Here is a 23,664-nt window from a genome sequence, read left to right on the forward strand (position 1 = left end):
CCTGTATAAAAAGCGCAGAGGAATCAGCGATACATTGCCCGTTTTGTTCCGTGAGCTTCGTAATCCTTCGTTCGTAGGACTTTTTTAAATCGGCGATAAACTGAACGAGGTTCTAATTTACTCGCTCATTTGTATTGGACGTAATATCACGCAAGGAGTTTTGAAGAGGAAAACAAGTGGAAGATGGTGGGTGTAACAACTTATTCCATCGAAGCTCTGGGTCAAAGAACTCTAGGCGAATGAGGTTTCGCATAGTCTTGGTGGAACACAGCAAACTTTGGACGTTCCTGGATTATGGATTTCTCTAAAGTGTTCAATTGATTACAGTACACATGCGATTTGATTATTTCCTTGGTAGGAGCTTGAAAGACACGATACCTGTAAAATGCCACCACACTGAGAGCATAACTTTCCTTTGGTGAATGTGCTTTCGTTGTTTCCAGCGAATTATCACGTTAAGACCAAGACCGTTTGTGCATTACTTTGTTGAAAACAATCCAATGAGCATACCGCAGATGTTTATACGCGCCATCAAATGAAATCCTTTCTAGAGTTCATGAGGAACCTTATCGTAAGCTTGCTTATATTCCTGGCTTACTCAAATGAACGTGAACGCTTGAATTATTGCTGTTCAATGTTTCTGCAGTCTTTTTTTGCCAGTGCAACGTAGGTTTGACTCGATCAATGCTGTTTTCGTCGCCCATCGGTGTCTCTGCCTCACCAAAGTGCTTTGTTGACATCGAAATTATAGCCTGGAATTTAGTAAATCATCGTCGGCACTGAAGTTCTTCAAGAGCATTACGCAACTCTTAAGCTTGACACGTACTCTTCAGTTTACGGAAGCAAAAGAATAAAATATAACGAAAATATATATCCTTTTTAGATTACGGCTAGAACTGTCAAATTTCGAAGCAGTAACACAGATGCAAATGGCTCTAGAATTTTAGAAAGTGAACTACAGCCATCTGCTGCAGAAATGCGTAGTGACTTTTTCGGCAACAAATACATCATCCCAGAGAACGAAATTGTAATCAAAGTTCGTTTCGTCCATTCTTACAGTATAGATTCAGGTATTCATCAAATTCTTCGAGCATATTTTCAGTAACCCAAAATATGGCAAAGCAACGAAGTATTATTATAATAATAATAATATTGACATAAGCTTCAGCTACAAAAAAAAAAAAAAAAAAAAAAAAAAAAAGTTAACGCTATAAGGTTTATTGGTACTGAATAATGTTTTCGTTGCGTGCGATTACGAGTTAAAACAATTAAGATTTTCGCGGTAATTTTCTCAATAATGAGAAACTTCTATAAATGCTCTCTTTTAAAGTAATTTCTAAGCACGAAAAACTGTGCTATAAAATTGCAAAACTATTGTGTAACTGAGGAAAGTTTGAAAAATGTGAAAGAACTCTCAATAGATTTGAATGTGCGCAGTAGATTATTTTCATGCTTACTATTCGGCAAGCCAGAGTGTCCATAGCTTCATGGGTTTACGTCAAAGCAGGCAACATAGAACCGTAGTGTAGGAGGGACTATGAAGTTACAATCTAGAGTTTTATTTTGTGTAGTCTCCTTTTTTTTCCCCACAAGAGAGAGATTCTAGCAATACTATTGTTGAATCCCCGTTTCAATGTCCATCAGTATTACTTTAGAGAAGTCGTTTTCAATTGTTCTATTTCTCGTATTCAGTGTAATACAATAAACAATTTATGGAGCAGATAACGTAAAGGTGCCGCAGGAAAAGAGGAGAATTTTAAGTGACGTAAAATGCACTAATCAACAACACACGAAATAATATATTTAATGATTCAGTTGCATGTAGAGAGTGTGCCATTAACAATGACATTAGCCTATGACACTTAACATGTCACTTTATTTTTTGAAAATGACATCGGAAAGATGCCCGAGATATCCCATCTCGGCATACACATTATCTGTTTTGGAAATTCGGTGAAATGCCCCGTGTATCACGCCCTGAGGAACATCAGTGAGTCCTTTTTTAACCCTCTGTTTCAGTTCAACGATGTTTGCAGGTCGTGTATTGTGTTCTTCTTTCGAGATGTCCCCATAGATTCGCCACAGAGAGAAATCGCACACCGATTTCAGGGTATTTCAGAGGCCATAGAAAGTCACCGTTATTACATGCTTTCACAGGGAAATCACGCTCCACACAACTTTAATGCTTCATTATTATAAATGACAGCGTCTTCTTAATGTTGTCTTATCGTCTCCAAACAAATGCCGGCCATACAGTGTTGCTAATTCTAGATTCAAAAATTCCTGTTCCCTTGTCCTACCCTGTACATACTATCTAAGTAATGGTGACAAGGAAATAAGAACTTGGACAATGGAGTCTGTGGTCTTTTAGGTTCACAATTAATGGATTCATGAGTACTTATGCACTGGCAACACTTCTTAACTCATACCAACCGCCCCTTCTTCTCCCATCGTGGCTCGTACCGATAAAGTTTAGCGATCCGTTCAGCAGTGAGGCTGTATGAAATGTGGACCTACAGCTTAACATGGGATCCGAACCACGTGAACTCTGTCAAAGGCACGTGCACTCTACATAGCCACAAAGGAGCTCACCTATTCCCCGGGTCCCTGGACCGAGCAGGAAGGTATGATTCAATTTAATATATCTTACAGTTGAAAATGACTGCTTTATGAACTACACAAGACCACGCACAAACAGTATTACGAATGTCTTAACCTCTAGGTATTCCGTATGTTTACAGCATATGTAGTTAAGATGTTTCAGAATCTGTAGCTCTGTTACGCTAAACAAATGTACCTATTCCTACCAATTACGTCGCCGAGGGCTAACTTCCTTGCAGAATTGGCGAGGAATATTGATAAGCGATTTTTTTAAAAATAGAAATTATATGCACATGGATCTAAAGAGGTTCTGGGCGCTAGAAATAAGCGAAAGCCTTCGAGCCAATCACAAGAAACGGAAAAGTGGAGACAATACGTAAAATATATTATTATACTGAAGTTTTTATATAAAACTACTAAATACACTTTTTATATATATTTATTTTGTTTAATTAACAACATATACAAATCAATATTATACATTATTGTAAAGGTAAGATTTACCTTGTTCACACACACATTTATTGTAAATGTATAAGTTCTTATGTAAATATTCACATTTTATGTATTCATATATCCATACATTCTCAGAAAACATTTCGTATGGTGCTTCGCTCTACATTTCTTTCGAGTTTCAAAGTAGATTTCTCTATTTACAAAAGGATTAATGCAATATTCGTTACAGCGAAATCAGTCAAATTTGTTGTACCTGTTGTTCATAAAAAATGTACAGGGTGATTTTTTTAAAACACGGATTTCATTTGGGTCTATAATTTCTAACTGAAATCCGATTCTCATGCGGTTTGTGGCAAATGATCAAGGAAATGTGGAAGATTTTAGGAACTATGTTTAATTGTTTAAATTTATCCGGGGTAATATCTGCCACGCCTCAAGAAAAACAGTAAATATTCGCCAGTGTACCTTACAATTGGAATGAGATGCGGGTCGATGCGGAAATTCGAGTTTTCTTCGTTAAATGACAACCTTGACAAGGTGAATAGGAAACTGGATCATTGTATTGGAAATTGTAGTTCTGTACAGTTGTGTGCTATTATGTGATTGTGATCAGGACACAGTGAGAATGGTGTACTCTTTTGGGGCAACATGTGTTTATCGTTAGAAGTTTTTGGAGAACGGAATCTGTTGTTGCCTTGCAAAGGGCATTTAGAAACAAATTTGCCTCACGTTCTGTCCCAGACAGGAACACAATTTGTTGTTAGTGAATAAATTGGAAGAAACAGAATCGCTTCTAAATGAAACAGGAAAACATCGGATCCCGCAGGCGGTTGTGGAAGAAGTCAGTTATTGACTCCCTAGGTCGCCCAAGAAATCTCTCCGTCACTCAAGGAATAATGGGTGTTACCACTCACTCAATTTTTCTTCTCACTAACAATTTGTATTCTGCAATTCTGCTTCAAAAATCCAAAACCTCATTCCAATTGTAAAGTACACTGGTAAATATTTGTTGTTTTTGTTGAGGCATAGCCGATACTACCCGGGACGAATTTAAACCATTAAACATAGTCCCATAAATCTCCTATCCTTCCTTGGTCACTTGCCACAAACCGCATGAAAATCGGACTTCACTCAGAAATTCTATACCCAAATGAAATCTGTTTTTTTTTTTTTTTTTTTTAAATCACCCTGTATATCTGCATATATGTTGGAAAGTTAGATAAGATAGTGATTAGCACCGAAGTCGATGTTCAAAACTCGAGATTGACGTTTTCTTTTTCTTTCCAGCTACCATAATCTAGTTTATATTTTTTTTTCTTTGAAATAATGGGAAAGGAAAAAAAGAATGTAAGAAATTGATCTTAGTACCATCCCACTAGTTACAGAGTAACTTGTATTATCATTGTTCTGAGAAATTTGTCATTTTTGCTTTCATGTCATAACTGTCGAGGTAGCTTTTTTTATCAATCTGCAAATGCTTCCAAATGTTAGTCAGTTGTTTTGTGCTACTCTTAAACATTGGATGCTGCAGTCCTAAAATTCTAAAATTGTTCGTCATTTTCCTAATTATTTTGAGAACATGAAAAAGTGTTAATACGACTAAATGTTTTCACTATATATATATATATATATATATTTTTTTTTTTTTTTTACTATTTCTGAGAGGATTTGTTTGTTCATTAATTACCGATACTGTTAGAACATACAAAGTTCGGCAAGGTAGGTTTATACAGAAGTAACGAAATAATGTAGTTATAAGTATAGAATACCATGCTACACTCTACGTGATGATAATAATCATTTGTATACATTTTAGGGTATAATATTTTGTGTAACAAAAATATCGTTTAGAAATGTAAAGAATTAAAAAAAAAAAAAAAAAAAACGAAAAACTAGTAAACGTGCACCTAAATGCAACCCTCTTTTTTCTTTCAACGTTTGGCAGTTGACACTAAATATATAGATAGTCGTTAAGAGCCTGTCTTACTAAAAATAATTCAGAAATTACCATTTTTCTTTTGCTTGTTTTTCATAAGTGAAAGGAGATAATGAAATACAACTTACCACAATCATAGATACTGTTATTCTACATCAGGAAATATGAACCTCAAGAATTTTCAGTGCTGCCATCCAAAGAAATTACAATTGCCATAATAACAATTCCCTCAAAGTCTAAGTTAAGGCTGCGACTAGAGGAACGAACTCAACTGCATTTGATTACGTAAATTGTTATTTTGGTATCCTGTGAACTACTTTTTAAATAACATTATTATTTAATTTTAATAACTGTATATTAGATCTATTTTGTTTATTACAAACTAAATACAACTATTATTTAAAAATTAGTTCACAGGATTCCAAGACAACATGATACGTAATCAAATGCAGTTGAGTTCATCCTCTAGTCGGTGCTTAGATTTTTGGAGAAATGTTATTCTGGCAACACTGAAAATTCTTCACGTTCATATTTTCTGTTGTAGAATAACATTATCTATGATTGTGGTAAGTTGCATTTTTCATTATCTCCTTTCACTTATGAGAAACAAGCAAAAGAAAAATGTAAATTTTGTATTATTTTTAGTAAGGCAGGCTCTTAAGAAGTAACTTTCTCCTAGAGCCTACTGTAGAATAATATTTCCACCTTTTAATCGTTGTCCAATGAACAGTGTGACGAAATTGGAAGAATTCCTATGCCAAATCTGATTACAGTGTATGTTGTACAGTTTTACGAAATAAAACAAAGTTCTATCAATATTGTCTCAGAAATTGGGAAAATTCAACTATTTAGTCTCAGAAGATGCAACTAATAGAAATAACTGGTAACTTTACTTTGTTTTCCCATCAACACTTAATGTCGGAACTTTTCTTTAGAAAATACAAAAGATATGGTATAACTCTTTGATAAATTATACAAACAACAAACTCGACGCTTTGTAGTGTCGTCGTTTGCAATTGATACAATGTTTTCCTGTTCTTTGGCTTCGTTAAAAGTTTTACGTTGTCATGTGAGCGGCGCACGGGTTGTGTTGGGTAAAAATAAACACAATAGCCCACCACCTGCAAAAGAAAACATAGTTGTTATTATTAATGATGTAAAATTAAAAATAACATTAAATTTTAAAAAAAAGTAAGGATAAACTTAAGATGGAAGAGAGAAAGTGTAGGTATCTGGTATGCGTTTGAAGTCTGAACTAAATGATTAAGTACATGTTCTTAAGATATAGGTGGATGGTACAGTTCAAATCTACATGAGGCTATTCAATGTGGAAAGGAGAATAACTTTTTCCTCCCTAAAATTCCAAATTTAATTGATATGACGCGATTACATTGTTTCTTATTATTATTCTGTGATAACTTTATGAAACTTTTAGTTTTACTCCAGATAGAAACTGTTTTCACTTCAGGAAAGTATATATACAATGTAAATTAATACGGAATTATTATGCTATAAACACGCTTATATTTGAAAGAGCTATAATTTTACTAATTAATTGGTATGGTGGAATAGATATCTATTAATTCTAATAAAAAGAATCTTTGTACCTTAAGACATTCAAAAGACATAAAACATTCTTCGTATAGTTTCGAGGAACGCCCCACGTTTCCTCTGCGCTTCTGAAAGCTTGCTGCTACACGAATTACAAAAGTTCGATAAAAAGTAGCATGGAAGGCACTACGATACAAAAGAAGCCATCATCCATACCATATGGCGTCCCCTGCCACATCGACAAAGGTTGGCGCGCTGGCGGTGTACAACGCCTTCTATACTCATTGTACAACGTCATAGAAATGGGAAGCAATTATATTGAAGAAATGTAGCAAGTGTTCTTCTGTGCATAAAGCCAGATACGAATTATAACAATGTTGCCATTACTTTATATCTATCCCTTCAGGGTTGCTATAGATCAGGGAAGCTCAAGGAAAGAGACTGGAAATCAATGAGAATCAGGGAATTGTATAGAATATATTTTTCCTACGTCAATTGTACACCAATTTCAGCTTAGTCAACCATGTTTTTATTGCTGTTATTCGTTTGTGGGTAGATATTAATGATCACAGTATGAGACGTTGCTCAGATTTTTATGAGAGGTAAGTGGAATGTACGTATGAGGAATTGATTACTATTTGTCTCTATAGAATAAATGTTTCTTATATATAAATATTCACCGAATTAAATTTTTCGTCCATAAAATTGGAAGAAAAGAAAAAGAATATTACTGTACTAAATTTTATACAACACATCTTTTATGTAGTAGAACATTTTCTTCAGAGGTGACGAGTGCCTCGAAACTAGATTTTATGTGTTTTGGATGTTTTAAGGTATGAGAATTTTTACTCACAGTGAATCATAATTCTGTTCATCTGTTTTAACTTTCACAAAAACCTAGATTAAATTATAACTGAGAAGTAAGATATTGTATCTGTTTTTGACTGAGAAGTATGTAATTTTACGCACGTAATTTGAAAAGTCTCCAATACATTTCTATGAATACTTATGTATTTATAGTTTGTGACTCACCAATAAGCAGAGCGGCCACAATAAACGTTGGAGCTGGGCAGTAGAGATCCAGTAACGTTGCTATTACAATATTTCCTATTATCCCTCCTAACCTTGCAGCAACCATTGATATGGCAACACCAGTCGCCCTAAAGAACAAAACAGAAGATTAGAGTTAGCAGATTGAATTGGAGACCAGGCCTTTGTGTAATCATTGGAGACATCAGTTAGAAAGTACAGTTTCTTTTCATGTTATTACCACGTTATTTGTAGGTTTTAACTATTATTACTAAAAACCAACTACCATTATTACTAATACTACGTCTACTGTGCCAAATTAAATGAAAAAAAAATAAACCAGTAAACGGTATAAAGGATTACGCACTAGAAGTTTCAATTTCGCCCGATAGATGTCAACATCTGGAGGATATTTGCTGTCATCTAGCGGCGTAATCTGTAATTTCTACATTTGTTTCAATGGTTGAAAATGGGATATGGATGGCTACTATTAAAGTCTACCTATCTACTGCAAAAGGTAGAATTTTTTAAAAAAGAAAATGTTTCCATTCAATAGTTATCATGCGAAGTAAAACGGAATGACGAATGACTACGTGAACCTAATAAGTTAGTGATTATGGGTGTCTACCTTGTTATTTATGTTTGGAAACTCCTCATTTCTGAAACAATCCTATTTCCCAGGACCGTTATGTTGAAACATTCACAGGTCATTTTCAAGTTTATCTTAACACAAATTTCGGCCACCACAAGTTCTGTTGACATTCCGTTTTGTCTCATACGAGCCTAAGGCTTACACTCGTTCCACACACACATTACTAACTGGTATAGTAAGAGTGTACTTCATTATTTTGATCAAGTCTGCTGCATCTTGAAAAAAGCACTCCATAATTTTCAACTGTTAATATCCTTCCTACGAAAGTGTTTCAGAACAGAGAATTCATTGCACACTTCATTCCTATCGAAACTAATTTTAAATTTCATCCTCACCTCTGCCAAATAATTGCATGTAATATTGTTGAGGATGCATGATAATATATGTAGGTGGTGGAACAATGAAAAGAATTTGAATCTAGCCTCTTGTTATAATAAAAATATAATCTTTGTAAATACCTAGGTAACTAGCAACTAAATACAATATATCTGAAAACCGAGAAAAACTAGGATCGATGCGTTTTGTAGAACTGGAAATATTTGAGGATGTTGAAGTTCTTCACACGAACACACAGAAGTATTCCCAGTTCTACAAAACATGCAGATCTTACTTTTTTTCCTAAGTTTTCTGGGAGTTGCTGTAAATGGACAAGGACCGTTTCGGAACTGGATGACTCATATAAAAATTAAAAGGATCTTATTTGTAATAGTGTTACGGGAAAACGGACGAACTGTTCCAAATGATTTTTAGACATAATTATCAGCTACCTCGAACTGGATTTCTATCATGTATTTTGATTAAAAATTCGTACCCTAAGGGGAATCAGCGTGTCAAGATTTATGCCTAAAACTGAGTTTCTCATAATTCTTTCAACTTAGGAGGATGAAACTTGGTATAAACTCTTTACTAAAATTAAACGGACTTGTTCCAGCGTTCTTGAGAATTCAGGATTTTTAGGAGGGAACGAAGCATTTTCTACAATTTCTTTCTTTGGGTCAAGATGCCGAATATAGGATGGTTTCCCAATATCGGATACCGAGAAATATTCCGTATGAGGTGCTGCAGCCTAGCGGCCGTTATCGTAACTGCACACCAATAGGTGGGCCATTACACACTTAAGTCATGATATCTCTTGCAACATGTTTATTAGTGTGGTAAAGTGTTTTGTGATTTTGACCTTATGAAATATTTCCAATACTGCAGTTGATTGCGTTATGTCGTCCATAAAGATAACCTAATCATAATCATACTATACTTATAATATAGGCTAAGAAGAGTAGTCTTAAATTATATGATGTTTTGGTAGTTCGTTTCTGTTTACGTGATGTATATAGTTGAAAGTTGCCACACGACCTACGTTGCCAAATATCAGATAATACAGAGGTTCCAAATATCGGATACTAGATATTAAGGAACGGTATTGCTGATGTCATTCTTCGGTTATTACAGTTGACAGAAATCGCTCGAAGGAAGAAGTGGGATTCTGAGCCTATGCTCCAGGCTCTTGCTGCCGTCAAGAGAGAGAGAGAGAGAGAGAGAGAGAAAAAAAAAACAGGGTTTCTCAAGGGCACACGAGCTATATGCAGGCACTGATTCAAAAACGTGGAAATCCTTTGTTTGTGATTATTGAAAGTAATTTAACATTTTGGTAGATCCTACTGTAGATGAGTAGAAGAACGTTGAGTTACAAATAAATCTACATTATTAGAAGGTAGCTTCTTTTATTGAACAATGTTTAAGTACCAGAAAATCTGCATATTTAGAAATTTGTCTGTTTGATAGAACAATGTTTAATTTAAAGTAAATCTACATGTTGAAAACATCTACAATTTTGTAGAACAATGTTAAGATAAATTTACATATGCACATATTTAGAAAGTAGTCTATTTTATAGAACAATGTTTAGTTAAATTACATATTTTGCAACTTTACGTTTTATTTATACCATGTAATATAATTAAAATAATGCACAGGGTTCTCCAATTGTGGTTTTCCTTAAATCTTTATTGAATTTCCGTCCGATATTAAGACCCCTTACTATCCGATATTGGGCAACCTTTTTCAGAACTGAGAAAAATGCCACTGTGTACCAAAGTGTATATATCTTTCTTTTAACATTTCTTTATTGCTTCGAAACTTTCAATATATAATCTACAAACATAACAGAGCATTCAGAAAAGGCTATATCAATGAAATATCTGTTGGTAAAGATTTTATTCCTTTTTTTCAAACAGTATCCCATATTCGGCATCTTTCCTATATATTGAAAGTAATGTTGCCTATTGTTTGTGATCGCCATCACGGGGAAACGGTTAAACAGTCCGAAGTGAATTTTGAAATATAGTAACTATCTATTTTGAGCTGGTTTTCTACCATGTTACATTGATTAAAGGGCGCATCATAAGGGAGATAGAAGTGGCTCAAAATTTATGTAAAAAATATAGTATGTCACGAATCCACCAAGTTACGAAGATGAAACTCTTCATGTAAAGAATCAAATTAGTTCCCTATTTTGTTATTGTTAAATAGAGCAGAATGGTGGCATGATAATTCTCTGATTTGTCAACTCTCGAAGGGCTCTTTACTCGGAAGAGAATAAAATTGTTTTCATAATAATAAAAAGTTAGAATTTTATCATATCACTGTAATTTCTAAGGTCGACACGACAACATTTCTGTGAAAAATGGTTTTATCATATCACGGTTTTCATCATGAAACTTTCATTAAAATGAGTCTACTAAGGGGAGTTCAAATATTTTCCATAAAAGTATTCTTCCCGTGCGAAGAACAGCATTTCAGCTAGTGAATGGCAGCCATACATACACAAACACACATACAAAGTAAAAGTTCTGTGCACCCGACCCCAGGGTGTGTATTTTGTTACACAGAATTCAAATTTCAAAACTCTAGGACGATTGATCGTGTCAATTCCTTTTTATGGGTGAAAAACTTGACTGATTTTGAAGAGGGACGATACACACAACTATACCCAAAAAAAAAAAAAAAAGTGCAGCGGACCCCACGGTATGGACATAGAATCCGAATTTCGAAGCACTGTAATGACTGACAGTATCAATTTTGTTTTATGGGCGAAAAATGTGTCCCCCCCCTATCCAAAATCGCTTAAATTTTTCGCCCATAAGAAACTGACACAGTCAATCGTCTTGGAGTTTCGAAATTTAGATTCTGTATAACAAAATACATCGAGTCCGGTGCAGAGAACTTTTATTTTATTTATTTATTTATTTATTTATTTGTGTGTGTGTGTATGTGTGTGTGTGTGTTTGTGTGTGTGTGTGTGTCTGTGTGTGTGTGTGTGTGTGTGTGTGTGTGTGTGTGGCTGTATAATTAATTTTAAGCAATGTAATATTTAAATCTGTAGATTTATTTCGTTGACCCGTACGGGACATATACATATTTCAAACTCGGGCACTCTGGCAACTCCAAAGTTAAACATAATTTCATTCAAAGTTCTTTATCAAGCGAGAGATCTGGAGAGTGACCTAGTATTAGGTTCAAGTTACACAAAGCTAGATTAAAACGAACAATTACATTTCATGTTTGCTTTTTCTGTATTTCTAATACTGCTTTTAGTCTTGGATTTATTACAATATGTTGTTTAACATAATAAATAATTCTTATTCTTTTTATGTGGACAAAGTTTGTGCAGATTTTTCTGTTCTTCGTCTTTATATCGTAAGTCACTCCAAATCAGTATCAATGGTTAATCAATAGTGGTCTTATATAACCTAAAAGTTTAACTATATCTGTTCACACTTCAGAGATTTTCAGAGGAATTTCTAACTGATAATTTTTGTTAGAAGCACTATCTTGGAGAAGCAATAGCTAAGAATGGTTTTGGCGAAGCTAACAGGACAGGGAAAAAAAAAATAGTGAATTTGGTTCTAACTCTTGTACAGTACTAAAAGTAAATAAATAAATAAGTAAACTTTATGGCCAAATTAACCCACAAACGCCCCTTGTGCCACCAGTGACCCACTTTATTTTTCACTACGTTACATGGGCTTTATCATTCATTTAGCCAAACCCCCGTTGTTCCACTTCAGGCACACTACCCGTTCTCTTGTTGTACGAATTTCGTTTAGTTTTCTTCTCAGGTTTTCGATGTAACACGGTATTGTTCAAGGCAGTTGCTAACGAATAAAACTGGTCTTGGGCGTTTGTGGGTTAATGGAATATGAAATTTGATGCGCCAAAAAGTTTCGTGACAAAGTGTAGTTTTAGTAAAGTAAATGGTATAGGCACAAATTTATATCACAAGTGATAAAATCAATAGAAACTAACATCGACTAAAAAAAAATGCAAAAACATCGGTTTTTTTTTTTTTTTTTTTTTTTTTTTTTTTTTTTTTTTTTTTTTTTTAGAATTTATACACTGTTCAAATATTTAATATTTTATCCTGTTGCATTTCGACATAAGTGCCTTTGTTCAAAATGCAAAGGTAAAGAGAACATAGAAGCTTCCAGAAAGAAGAATAAGCCCCCCACAAACTGATATAAAATCAGATAAACACTTCATATTTATTATAGGGTTTAAAAGCAGAGAAAAAGTCAAAACAATAACGTAATTCAATTTTGTTCTGGCGGTTATTTTTCCCGAGAGTGTAATCAAACTATTTTACACGATGTAAATTACGAGTATTAATAGTGCTTAGGAAAACGATCACTAAAGTTCTTATCTTTTCATGAATATCCGCTATCTGCACAGGAACTAAAAATATACACAAAAAGGTGAATGATGCGGATTATATTTCTATTTCAAATTCAAAATAAGTGTAGATACTTTTTATAAATCTCGCTCCTTATAAGGAATGAGCATCTTCGTTCAGATTTGAAAGGCCAGAAGCTGATAAAAGCTTATTGAGAAAGCAATAAAGCAATAAAAACACATAAAATACTACAGAAAGAAAAAAAAATCTAATGAAACGGTTCTGGTATTGACCCGAAATGTCATAAAATGTACTTTATTACTACAAAAACCCAATACCAAATTAATAATGCTGCAAAAAATGATTAGAAGTTCTTATCTTTTCGCGACCATCCACAATTTTATCTCCCATCTTTAAATAAAGCAAAATGATGATCGAAAAAAAGCTATATTGATGCGGATACCGGCGGATATATGCGCATTCTTGCAGACTGTTTAAAGAAGGGAAAATATTGTAAAATGGAAGAGGGAGGGGAAAGATGAAAAGCAATTATTACTCTGAGTAGGGGGTTAAAACTGATAATTCATATGTGAAGATAAAGAGGTTAACTGAGTTTTGTAGTGGACAGACGTTTCTCGTTTCAGCTAATTCCTTGCTGGTGAATGGCAGGCTACTATTACAGCATTAGTAGAATCTTGCCCCACCCTCTTAGATATATCCAATGGAGAGTTCCTTGTCGTCCAATTGATTTATAACTAATTAATGAAAATATTAATCCGTGCAGCTGTTTTAGTGATTATATCAAAATAGACGGAATCGATCATGTATCGTCGAAACACCTCACACCAAACATAAATCTAAAAATGAAAAGTTATTCACGTATTGCGTTGGGATTTTTACTTGCTCATACCAAAATATTAAGTTTGACAGCGTACAGGATGTCCTGTAGATTTGATAATACATATTAATCAAATGAAAAACGACTTATTATACAATATTATAGAAATTAAACAATACACTAATTTATTCATGTATTAGCTAAAGTGAAAGAATAAACTTTAAGCACAAAACTAATTGTATATGCACACCGATGAGATCGTACGTATTTATTACTAAAGGTCTACAAATGCTTACCTGAGTTTTGTGGGGAATACTTCTGTGATTAAGCAATCAAGAGCAGCGTTACCGCTGCTAATAACACTGCTGAATACTGCTGACACAACAAGATTTTCTACTGAATTGTACACAAAGTACATTCCTATCGCACAGATTCCTGATACGAAAGTGCTGAAAACTGAAAAAGAAGTAAATGCAAATAATATATTCTAATCAGCACATTTGAAGGGTTAAGAGTAAATATTGATTATGGTGCTGATTATTTTAGTTGTTCTTAAGTTATTTATGAACTTTATCTTGTATGGATGAATTTTTAAAACTGAAACATCGTTACTACAAAATATCCTATTAACAAGCTACTTCCGAACTATGCTATGCATAAGTATCGAAAGTCTTAAAGAACGGCTTTGTCTGTCCGTCTGTCAACAGGTATCGGATCAAAAATGGTAAGAGATATCGAGATGTGGTTCTCTGCAATCGATTTAGCGTCCCAAGAATAGGTTTCGTCTTCTCCACTAAACTTCTATTCAAATCGAAAGTGGTTCGAATTAGCAATTTCCGGTTACGACGTTTATCGCCATAAAACGTAAACGCTAGCAGATAGCGACAAACATTTTTGTAAACGATTTAGCGTCTCAAAGCAACATACCATGACAATGCCGAACATTCTACCAAAACCGGAAGTGATTGAAATTTACTACTTCCGGCTTCAATACTGATTTCCACACAGCGTAAACGGTGAGATGTCGAGATTAAAAAAAAATATTCGGCATCCCAGAAATAGCTTTTATCTTCTCTGTTAACCCTATTCAAACCGGAAGTATTTAAAATAAACCATTTCCGATTTCAACACTTATCACCGTAAAACAAAATTGTTATATATAGCGAAAGCGGTTTTTTGCAATCGATTTAAGATATCGAGGAAACATACCATCACAATCCGCAACACTCTACCAAAACCGGAAGTTTTTTTTTTTCTTCACTACTTTCGGTTTCAATACTGATTTCCATAGAGCAAAAATGGTAAGATATATCGAGATGCAGTTTTTCGCTTTCAATCCAGTTTCCCAACAGTACGTTCCATCTTCTCCTATAACCATGTATTGAAACTGGAAATGGTTCATATCAACAATTTCCGGTTTCAATCTTTATCGCAATAGAAGACAATAAGGCATAGTGAGTAATAACTTTCTAATGAAGATTTAGCGTCCGAGGAACAGGTTCTATCTTTGATCTTATTAATCTATTGCAACAGTTGTACTACTTGAAGTTTGAGTATTGAATTCCCATAATTTAGAAGTCTACCGTAGTTCCACACTGTGAAAGGAGACTTAATTATTTTATTCCACTTGTAATGACTCCTGTAGGAGTCACAAGTAATTTATTTCATTCTACAGCATATACTTCGTCAAAGACATATGGGTCAACGTGTGCTCAGATTAATACAATATTACATTAAACACCGTCAAGTTTACAATTAGTATATTTATAAAAGAAAACCCATAAATGTTTGCTTAATTCAGTTTATCAAATCACAACAGAATCAAATCATTATATATGTAACTTGACTTTACATAAATTTTAGAAATCAATATAGGAATTAATATCAGTTATGCACGAATGGAAAGGAAAATATGTATGTAGGAAAAAGGCAATACAATAGTCAGGAAATAGAATGAATTTGTGATGCAAACTATTGTACGAGTATTTAGTTCTTTCAAAATACATTTGAACTTAAATATCACAAATTAGCCATAAACGTAAGCAATTCCTTTTTTTCTTTCTTGTCTTCTTCACCATTAATGGTGTTTTAATAGATGCATCAGCTATATAAGCCAAGTATGCTATAAGTGTGTGTATTTTGAATTACTTATTCAAAAATTGTATTAAAAATTGTGAAGAAATTTACAAATGGTGGATGCCGCCATTTGCATTTGTTGGCCGACTTTCAAGTCGAATTGTCTATCATATATAGTTAAGAAAATATAGTTGCTTAATACATGTAACGGACACTGTAATTGGGTTATGTAGTCTGTTGTGTCTAGAAATAAATAAATAAATACCTCTATATTGTTAATTTATTTTGTATTTCTTGTTATGAAACGTCGAAAATAATAGGAATTATAACATACAATGTTTTTTTTTAAATATGTGTTCCGAAAGACGATAGTCCACAATCATAGTCAACGTCTTGCGAATAAAATCAGAAAAATAAACACACTGCTGAACAAGACTGCACTTATTTAATATAAAAAACACGTTTACACGTGACTTGGCTAGAAGATCGAAACGTCACGTGTAAATGTGTTTTTTATATTAAATAAGTGCAGTCTTGTTCAGCAGTGTGTTTATTTTTCTAACTTATGATCGTGTACTTATAAATCATTTATTTCTGTCCTTTACAAACTATTACAATCCATCTTATACTCTAAGAAGGAGAAATCAAGAAGAAGGATGAATCAACCCTATTTCTTGTGGAGCTGTGATCTTTAATTTTCCTCAGTTTGTACAGAAATATTAGTACATATTAAAGATAACCAAGTTTAACAGTTGAGTTTACACAAGAAGCGTATGAGAGCCATATGACCTGAATCTATCAATGCTGTCCGAAATATTAACATTTGTGCACATATTAATATTTCCGCTTATGTTCTGTTTTCATGTCGTCCCGGCGTTCGTGAAACAACAGTGGGAATGTACCCCCTGGAGCCTGTCTGTAGTGGCAGCAGGAGTCGTATGTGATCATAGGGTACCAATACGCCTTAAAGGAAAACCTTACAAAACAGTAGTGTAACAGTAGCATCGTATTATACAGAGGAGTGTTCTGTTGGACGACTAAGAAGAGAGAGGAACAGAAGTTGCATGTTGCTGAGATGAAGATATTGCAGTGGATGTGTGGAGTGACGCGAAAGGGTAAAATTAGCAATGGAGTAATCCGAGGAACGGTAAAGGCGACTTTAGTAGTAAGAAGAAAGTAAACTCCGATGATTTGGGCACAAGGGCGCCCATGTTGTAGTTTCCAGGGGGGCAAGTATAAGCGACGTTTCAAATATAGTTTCAAATTTTGCTGTAACTAATGTAAAAATTCTATTGGGTTTTTGATATTCTGAAGTACAATTTCTTCTAGGGGGGGGGGCAAGTTCCCCACCTTGTCTCTCTTGATGGGCGCCCTTCTTTGGGCATATAAGAAACGATTTGAATGCCGTTCTTTCTAGCTCTGGACTGCATTCCCTTAATTAAAGATAAAATCTGACCAAAGCTAATCACTTTTTATAAATAATAGTGTTACACTCAGCGATGCAACTAGGCTAGTTGTCACCCGGAACAAGAACTCGTCTTAGCGCCCCCCCCCCCTTGACCAACCAAACCAAAACGCTTCCCGACTACACCTGATATTGGCATCACATAGTAATTCTCCCATTCCATTTTTTCTTCAAGTGGTAAAGCTTGCAAAACAATTCAAATTTTATGATACCTCATGTATGAACCAATACAGAGGCGGAGGGGGGGGGGGCGATTACCTTAATTTTTTATATAGACTATATAGGATGTTTCTTAATTTTAAAAATAAAACTTATCCTATGACTTTTCACCTTTGTATTATAAACGTAAATGTAAAACAAAACCTAAAATAGGTAGGTCTTACTTTTTTTTTTTTGTTTTACGTTGCAGAAGTCAAATAAAGCAATAAATAGCAATTATTATCCTACTATTACTTATTATTATATTATATTATTATTATTTGTAATCCATCAGTATCAATTTCTAAATAAGTTAATTCTAAAGAAGAGCTACTTCTCCTTTTCTTCTGTTTTACTTGTTTGTTTGTTGTTGTTTTTTTTCAACACACTCTTACTTTGATTTGATTTCGTACGACCGCCCCCCTAAAGATTCAACCTGGACCCGCCTCTGTACCAATATGTGCTACATAATTATGAATTACTTAAGTAACAGAATAGAATATTATTTTACCTAGGAAGAACTTTCTCCCAAGTCTGTCAATACACAAGATGGCAAATATGTTGCTTGGAACAGCTGCTGAGACCGTGATTAGTGACTGCATGAATACTGTTTCACTAACGCTTTTGCTACATAAATTATGGGATTCAAGCTGAGCAATTGTATTCGTTACATCACATACAGAGGCCGTTTGATTTGGGTGGAGTTCTTCGAATTTTTGGAATCTGTCGAATAATTCTGGAAACCACATCATGAGTCCATAGTACCTAAATAAGATTTAAATAAAAAAAAAAAATAAAAATAAAAATAAACCAAAAAGAAAAGAAAATTATCAATTGATATTACTTTCAATGCTCTCATCATGCATTAAATAATTTTAAGTTACAATAAAACATATAAAGGAGAAATAGATTCGTTCGCCATCTTTTATCATCATCCACCATCTTCATAATTTTTTTATATTAATATTACTTTGTTACCAAACAATTATTTATAACATAATTCTGTGATATAGGCGACTGGAACCTAGGTCTGCACCTAAAGATATAAACCATCAATTGATATAAATATAAAATTGAAAGTGTGACGTTCACATTTCAGCTCCTCGATAGCTTTCGGCCTGGCAAATTTTGTATATATAAGTCCGACAGAAAAAATGTATACACTGTTTAAGAAAAAAAAAAAACTATATATCATACTTCTTAATTACGTTTAATTAGTGTTCAAACATGTGTTACAAACCTTCAAGCAAGCATATATTTAAAATAGGTATTCAAAATGTTTCAAACTTTTCTAACACGAGAGCCGACGAAGCAGAACTCGCTGCTACTGTGGGCGTTCTTCCCGATCTTCCTTTGTGAATATCACAAATCGTTCCATGTGCCTTAAACTTGTCAACAATGCGTTTGATTGTTAGGCGGATTGGTGATTGAGTACCAAACTCCCCTCTCCACTGACGCTGCACTTTGATAGTATTCCCAAACCTGATAAAACACTTCAAAACGTACTTACGCTGCTCGAACGTCAAGCGTGCTCCTGCCATTTTCTTATCTTATTAACCGTGCTGACAGTACCGACATCTGTTGGTCGAAAAATCATACTACAACATACTTAAATTTCATAACAATTGTCAATGCCAGTATCCTGATACAGGTTGACAAAGAGTGGATACATTTTTCTGGCGGACTCTGTATATATAAAATATATCAAAGTAGTTGATATTTACAACTTTCTCACAGACAATACACAGTCATAGTTCAATTAGAGTATGTGATTTACTATACTACAGCTTGATTGATGGATTTACATGGAATTTAAAATTACTTTTCGTCATGGGAGTTTATACGAAACGTGGATATCCAGCTTAAAGTGAAAGCCGATCCATTGCAAATCGAATTCCGGTCTCTTGCATCGAACTGCAACTTGAAAACAGACTAATGCACTAACGATAGCTATACGATGATAGAATCTGATTGCATGCATAAGATGAAACTTGTAAATTATTCATTGTAGCTTTGGAAAATTCAAGATTGCTAATAAAATTCCAACTGACCAAAATATGGGAAGGAGAAGTTGGTCTATTGGTCTATTTGATACATGAATTATGGGAAAAGATGATAGACAAAGTAGAAAGAAAGAATTAAAAGGATTAACATGAGCTATTAGGACAAATGTACAATGTTAATCAAAGGTGATAATGGAGAACAGGAGGTGGACAATAGTGAACAGAAAGTGTAAGTGACAAACACCTAATTAAGAGTTTAGTTCTTAACCAATTAAAAAATTTATAACAGGTGTAAAAGGTTATAAACAGGTGCACAAGAAGAGAAAGTGACAACATCTACTTAAATTTTACTTTCTAGAATCAATTAAAAGTGTAAGTTTTGTAAAGAGAAAGTGGGCGTGTCTTTCAGATTGTATTTAAGCAATCAAAATTGGATATTTCTCTCATAATGTGACTGAGGAAGGCAATGTTACATAGCCGAAACTGTAACACAGATATATATGAAACTTCACCACAGTGGCGGACGCAGAATTTCATCAAAGGAGGGGATTTAAGTTTCCATGTTCACATAGATTCAGAATTTTTGTGTAGGTCTACATATCTTAATATGATAGATGCTTGTTTTTCAAAGATCTTGTTCAAGGGAAGGGGTAGGATTAAAACCCGGAAAAACTCTATTCTATGCGTTCATCGCTGTTCGCCAACATTTACATTAAATGCTTCTCAAAACAATTCCGGAAAGTGTCTACAGGATCCTACACCAATTTTTTCTTCGTGAAATACTATTTATGCCTAACAGGTCCTATCGTATGATTTACATCTGATTTCCGTTAAATATATACATTTAATTTACGTTATTTTCTGCGTTATGGTTTCCCATACTTTTAGCAATTTTGAAGCCATGTTTATTGGTACTTTTAAGATCATTATTTTTTTTACACCGTGTATACATTTTATTCAAATCCTCTTACTTACCCAATGTGAAATGTAAAATTGATGGCTATGCAGATTACTGTGAGGCGCAAAATCGGAGATACAAACAATTCCTTCGTATTTTCTAGAATGTCTTTCAACATGCTTTTCTCTACCAACAACTTCCGGCAATCATTTACAGCGTCTGGAATTATTTGTTTTATCTGAAATAACAAAATAAATACAGTAAGTTTATTTTTGTTAATTGAATTCATTTGAGGGAAAGTATGAGTCCTATTTTTCTGCCTTCTTTAACAAACACATTTAAGGTATATACACTAGAACAGCAGGTTATATTTTGACTATAAGAAAAAATATTATTGTGACTTTATGAAAAAGAAACAAAAATTATTGAAAAATTCTCACCGTGAAATTATGAAACTAAAACACACACCTCAGACCTTCAACAAGTAATTAATTAATTTCAAGCTGGATAACTTATTTACTATGTTTATTCGACTTATAATTTAATACACATAGTCGTAAGTTTACTATCGAATAATTTTAAGAATTTAGGAAATAAGAAAGTTGATTTTTGCGCAAGGAAACTAAGCCTGCTATTTTGTATATTGAAATGTCTAGAATATAATGGTGTAATCCTGTTTAGTGAAAAATAAAGTCCTTTCCATGCTGTACAAAGAAAACGATTACTGACAGAAGAATCAGAGATGAACTCGTATCAAATGCTTTTGAGGTTTAATTCGTAGCTACAGAGGTCAGTGTAAATAAAGTGAGTGAAATTATTTCATTATTAAATGGAAATTGTTAGCTTTACATTTATGGAAGGTTCAAATAATTCATTAGAATGTAACAAGTTTCATTTGAATGTATAATCATATGTTACAGTGAAATTGCAATTATCAATATCCACCAAAAATATACGTTGAGAGTTTTCTTCATGACATTCAATTGTGCAACTACGGAGATGAAAAGGTCGCATAGTTGCAAGAATTCTGTATATTAAACGTGATTTCCAGTAGCTACATATGTGGTGTGAAGATATGGATTTTCGCAAACATGGATAGTGGCGGTTACTATGAACTTTCAAATATAAAGTTATTGTATGTAATGTAACTACTGTAATCATGAGCAACGTTATTACTGTACATAATACGAACTGTCATCTTGCAAATCCACTTACAAGCTTGCTTCAGTTAACAGTCTAGACTAAAAATACATATACATGAGTTCATTCCCTATACAAATGATTTAAATAATTCTTCATAAATTCATTTGGAAAATGTACTATGGTCCACATGTACTGTTTCTATCATTCTTATGTAGATCTGATTTCAAGATTCTATTTGAGTTGTTGCTTCTGTTCATTACTTTCGTATGGTATAATCTTCTTGGGAAACTCCCAAAAAAGTAATATGTTGTTCGTTATTCAAAAAAGGGTTTTAGGAACTATTGCTGGGGCCAAAACAAACGACTCGTGTAGGCCAATATTTAAGGAACTTGAAATATTGCCTTTACCTTCGCTATACGTATTTCGTATGTTACTGTTTGTTAAAACCAACATTGAGTTATTTAACGCCCCCAGCAAAGAGCACTGCACTAAATTATATTAAAGAAATCCAACGTATATGGGTACTATGCTATATAATAAGCTGCCTCTATATCTTCGAAAGACAGAACAAAGAAGAGAATTTAAGCGATTACTGAAAGCCTACCTATTACAGCGCTGCTTTTATTCCGTGAATGAATTCCTAGGTGTGTAAATGAATTTGGTTATTGGTAGTATTTAAAATGCCTATTTTTTGTGTTTCTTTTATATAGTAGACGTAGCGTAGTATTTTAATTAATTCGTATGTATATGTTAGAACTATGTATGTTTATGTATTTTTATACCCTGACGACTCTTATTCATACGCACGAATTCGTGTAATATGTATGATCATAAAGACGAAATAAAATGAATATGAATATGAATATACTCCATATAGTTTATGTACCATTTTCAATGTGGATGTCATTTGATATTTCAAATGTATTTATCACATTATTTTGCAAAAGTTACGATGACAGTGGCAATTTCGACAAAAATTGGGACATTTACTGAATATTTTCTTTTCAACAAATATAATATTTGTTCATAGTTGTTTCTGTTATTTTGCACACTTGTTAATAATATGTTTGTTTATTTCATCTCCATGAAAATCATGATACTTACGGCTTACTGCAACTATATGGTTGGTAATGCCAGTCACAAATAATGGCCTCCAATGTGCTTTTCATATTCCATGTATGTCTTGCGTGATATTCGTACAAAAAGAATATTTACTTATTTTCAACGGTACCAACCGGGGAAGGGCGACTTCTGGTCCAAACTTGTCCTACTTTGATTCCTTAGTCGTCTCGATGGATTATTCTTCATAATACTGGTTATTCGTTGCGCAAATTAAGTTCCTTTACCCTCTCCTAACATGGAGATGTTTCACTTAAACAACATGAAATATAATGACATCTGGTTCTACACACCGTCATGCTAATGACGGCTACATTTGAAATAAAGAGAAGCAGTAATACAGTATTTGGTTTATTTCATATTTTTACATACGTTTTGGAATGTTTGCAATACCTCGGGATTAAATATGGCTGAAGCAATCATAGGTCAACAATAGTTTTCTTAATGGTAAGTTTAAATACGTTTTTTTATTATTATTATTATTATAATTGTAACTTGAGTTATACATACACCGTGCAACAAAAGTCCGGGAACACTTTAAAGTAATTATTACCCAAATGAGTCGTATTACAAAGTAACAAAGTACACCATTTCAAAGAGTAAAATTGTAAGTCTTTTTTCTTATTGCAGGTATTACGTGCAGTTCCATATATCGTCGCTAGGTGGTGTCATAATCAACATGGCGCTTTCTGGAGCTGAAGAGGCTTTTTGCATGCTAGAATTTGACAAAACAAAGAGTGCGACAGATCTCCAACGTAAATTTATGATGAAGTACGAGAAAGCAGCAGTAACGAGAAAGGCAGTCTACAATTGGCATCTAAAGTTTGTTGGAACTAGGTGTTTCTGTGTCAAGAAGAGGAATAGTCGGCCAGGTGTGAGCGCAAATAACATTGAACGAGTGAGAGAAGTTTCACAAGGAACCCAATAAAATCTATACGCAGAGCTTTGCATGAGTTGAATATGCCAACCATGACTGTGTGGCGCTTTTTCTGTAAAACATTAAACATGAAACTGTACAGACTACAGTTAG

At 33.8% G+C, this 23,664-nt stretch overlaps 1 protein-coding gene across 1 annotated transcript in view; it reads right to left on the reverse strand.

Annotated features, from left to right (window-relative positions):
• Window positions 1–3,022: 3,022 nt before the first annotated feature.
• The window catches only part of LOC145666303 (synaptic vesicle glycoprotein 2B), a 120,478-nt gene continuing 99,836 nt past the window's right edge, over window positions 3,023–23,664 (reverse strand). The window contains exons 10-14 of the mRNA XM_081733388.1: window positions 20,450–20,610; window positions 17,983–18,236; window positions 14,029–14,188; window positions 7,577–7,704; window positions 3,023–6,114 (exon numbers count right to left, since the gene is read on the reverse strand). Of these exons, the coding sequence (XP_081589514.1) occupies window positions 6,059–6,114; window positions 7,577–7,704; window positions 14,029–14,188; window positions 17,983–18,236; window positions 20,450–20,610 (759 nt within the window). The 3' untranslated portion in view covers window positions 3,023–6,058. The remainder of the gene's footprint in view (window positions 6,115–7,576; window positions 7,705–14,028; window positions 14,189–17,982; window positions 18,237–20,449; window positions 20,611–23,664) is intronic.

Source organism: Thermobia domestica, chromosome 12 (genome assembly GCF_964235325.1).
Source record: "Thermobia domestica chromosome 12, izTheDome1.hap1.1, whole genome shotgun sequence".
NCBI lineage: Eukaryota > Metazoa > Arthropoda > Insecta > Zygentoma > Lepismatidae > Thermobia > Thermobia domestica.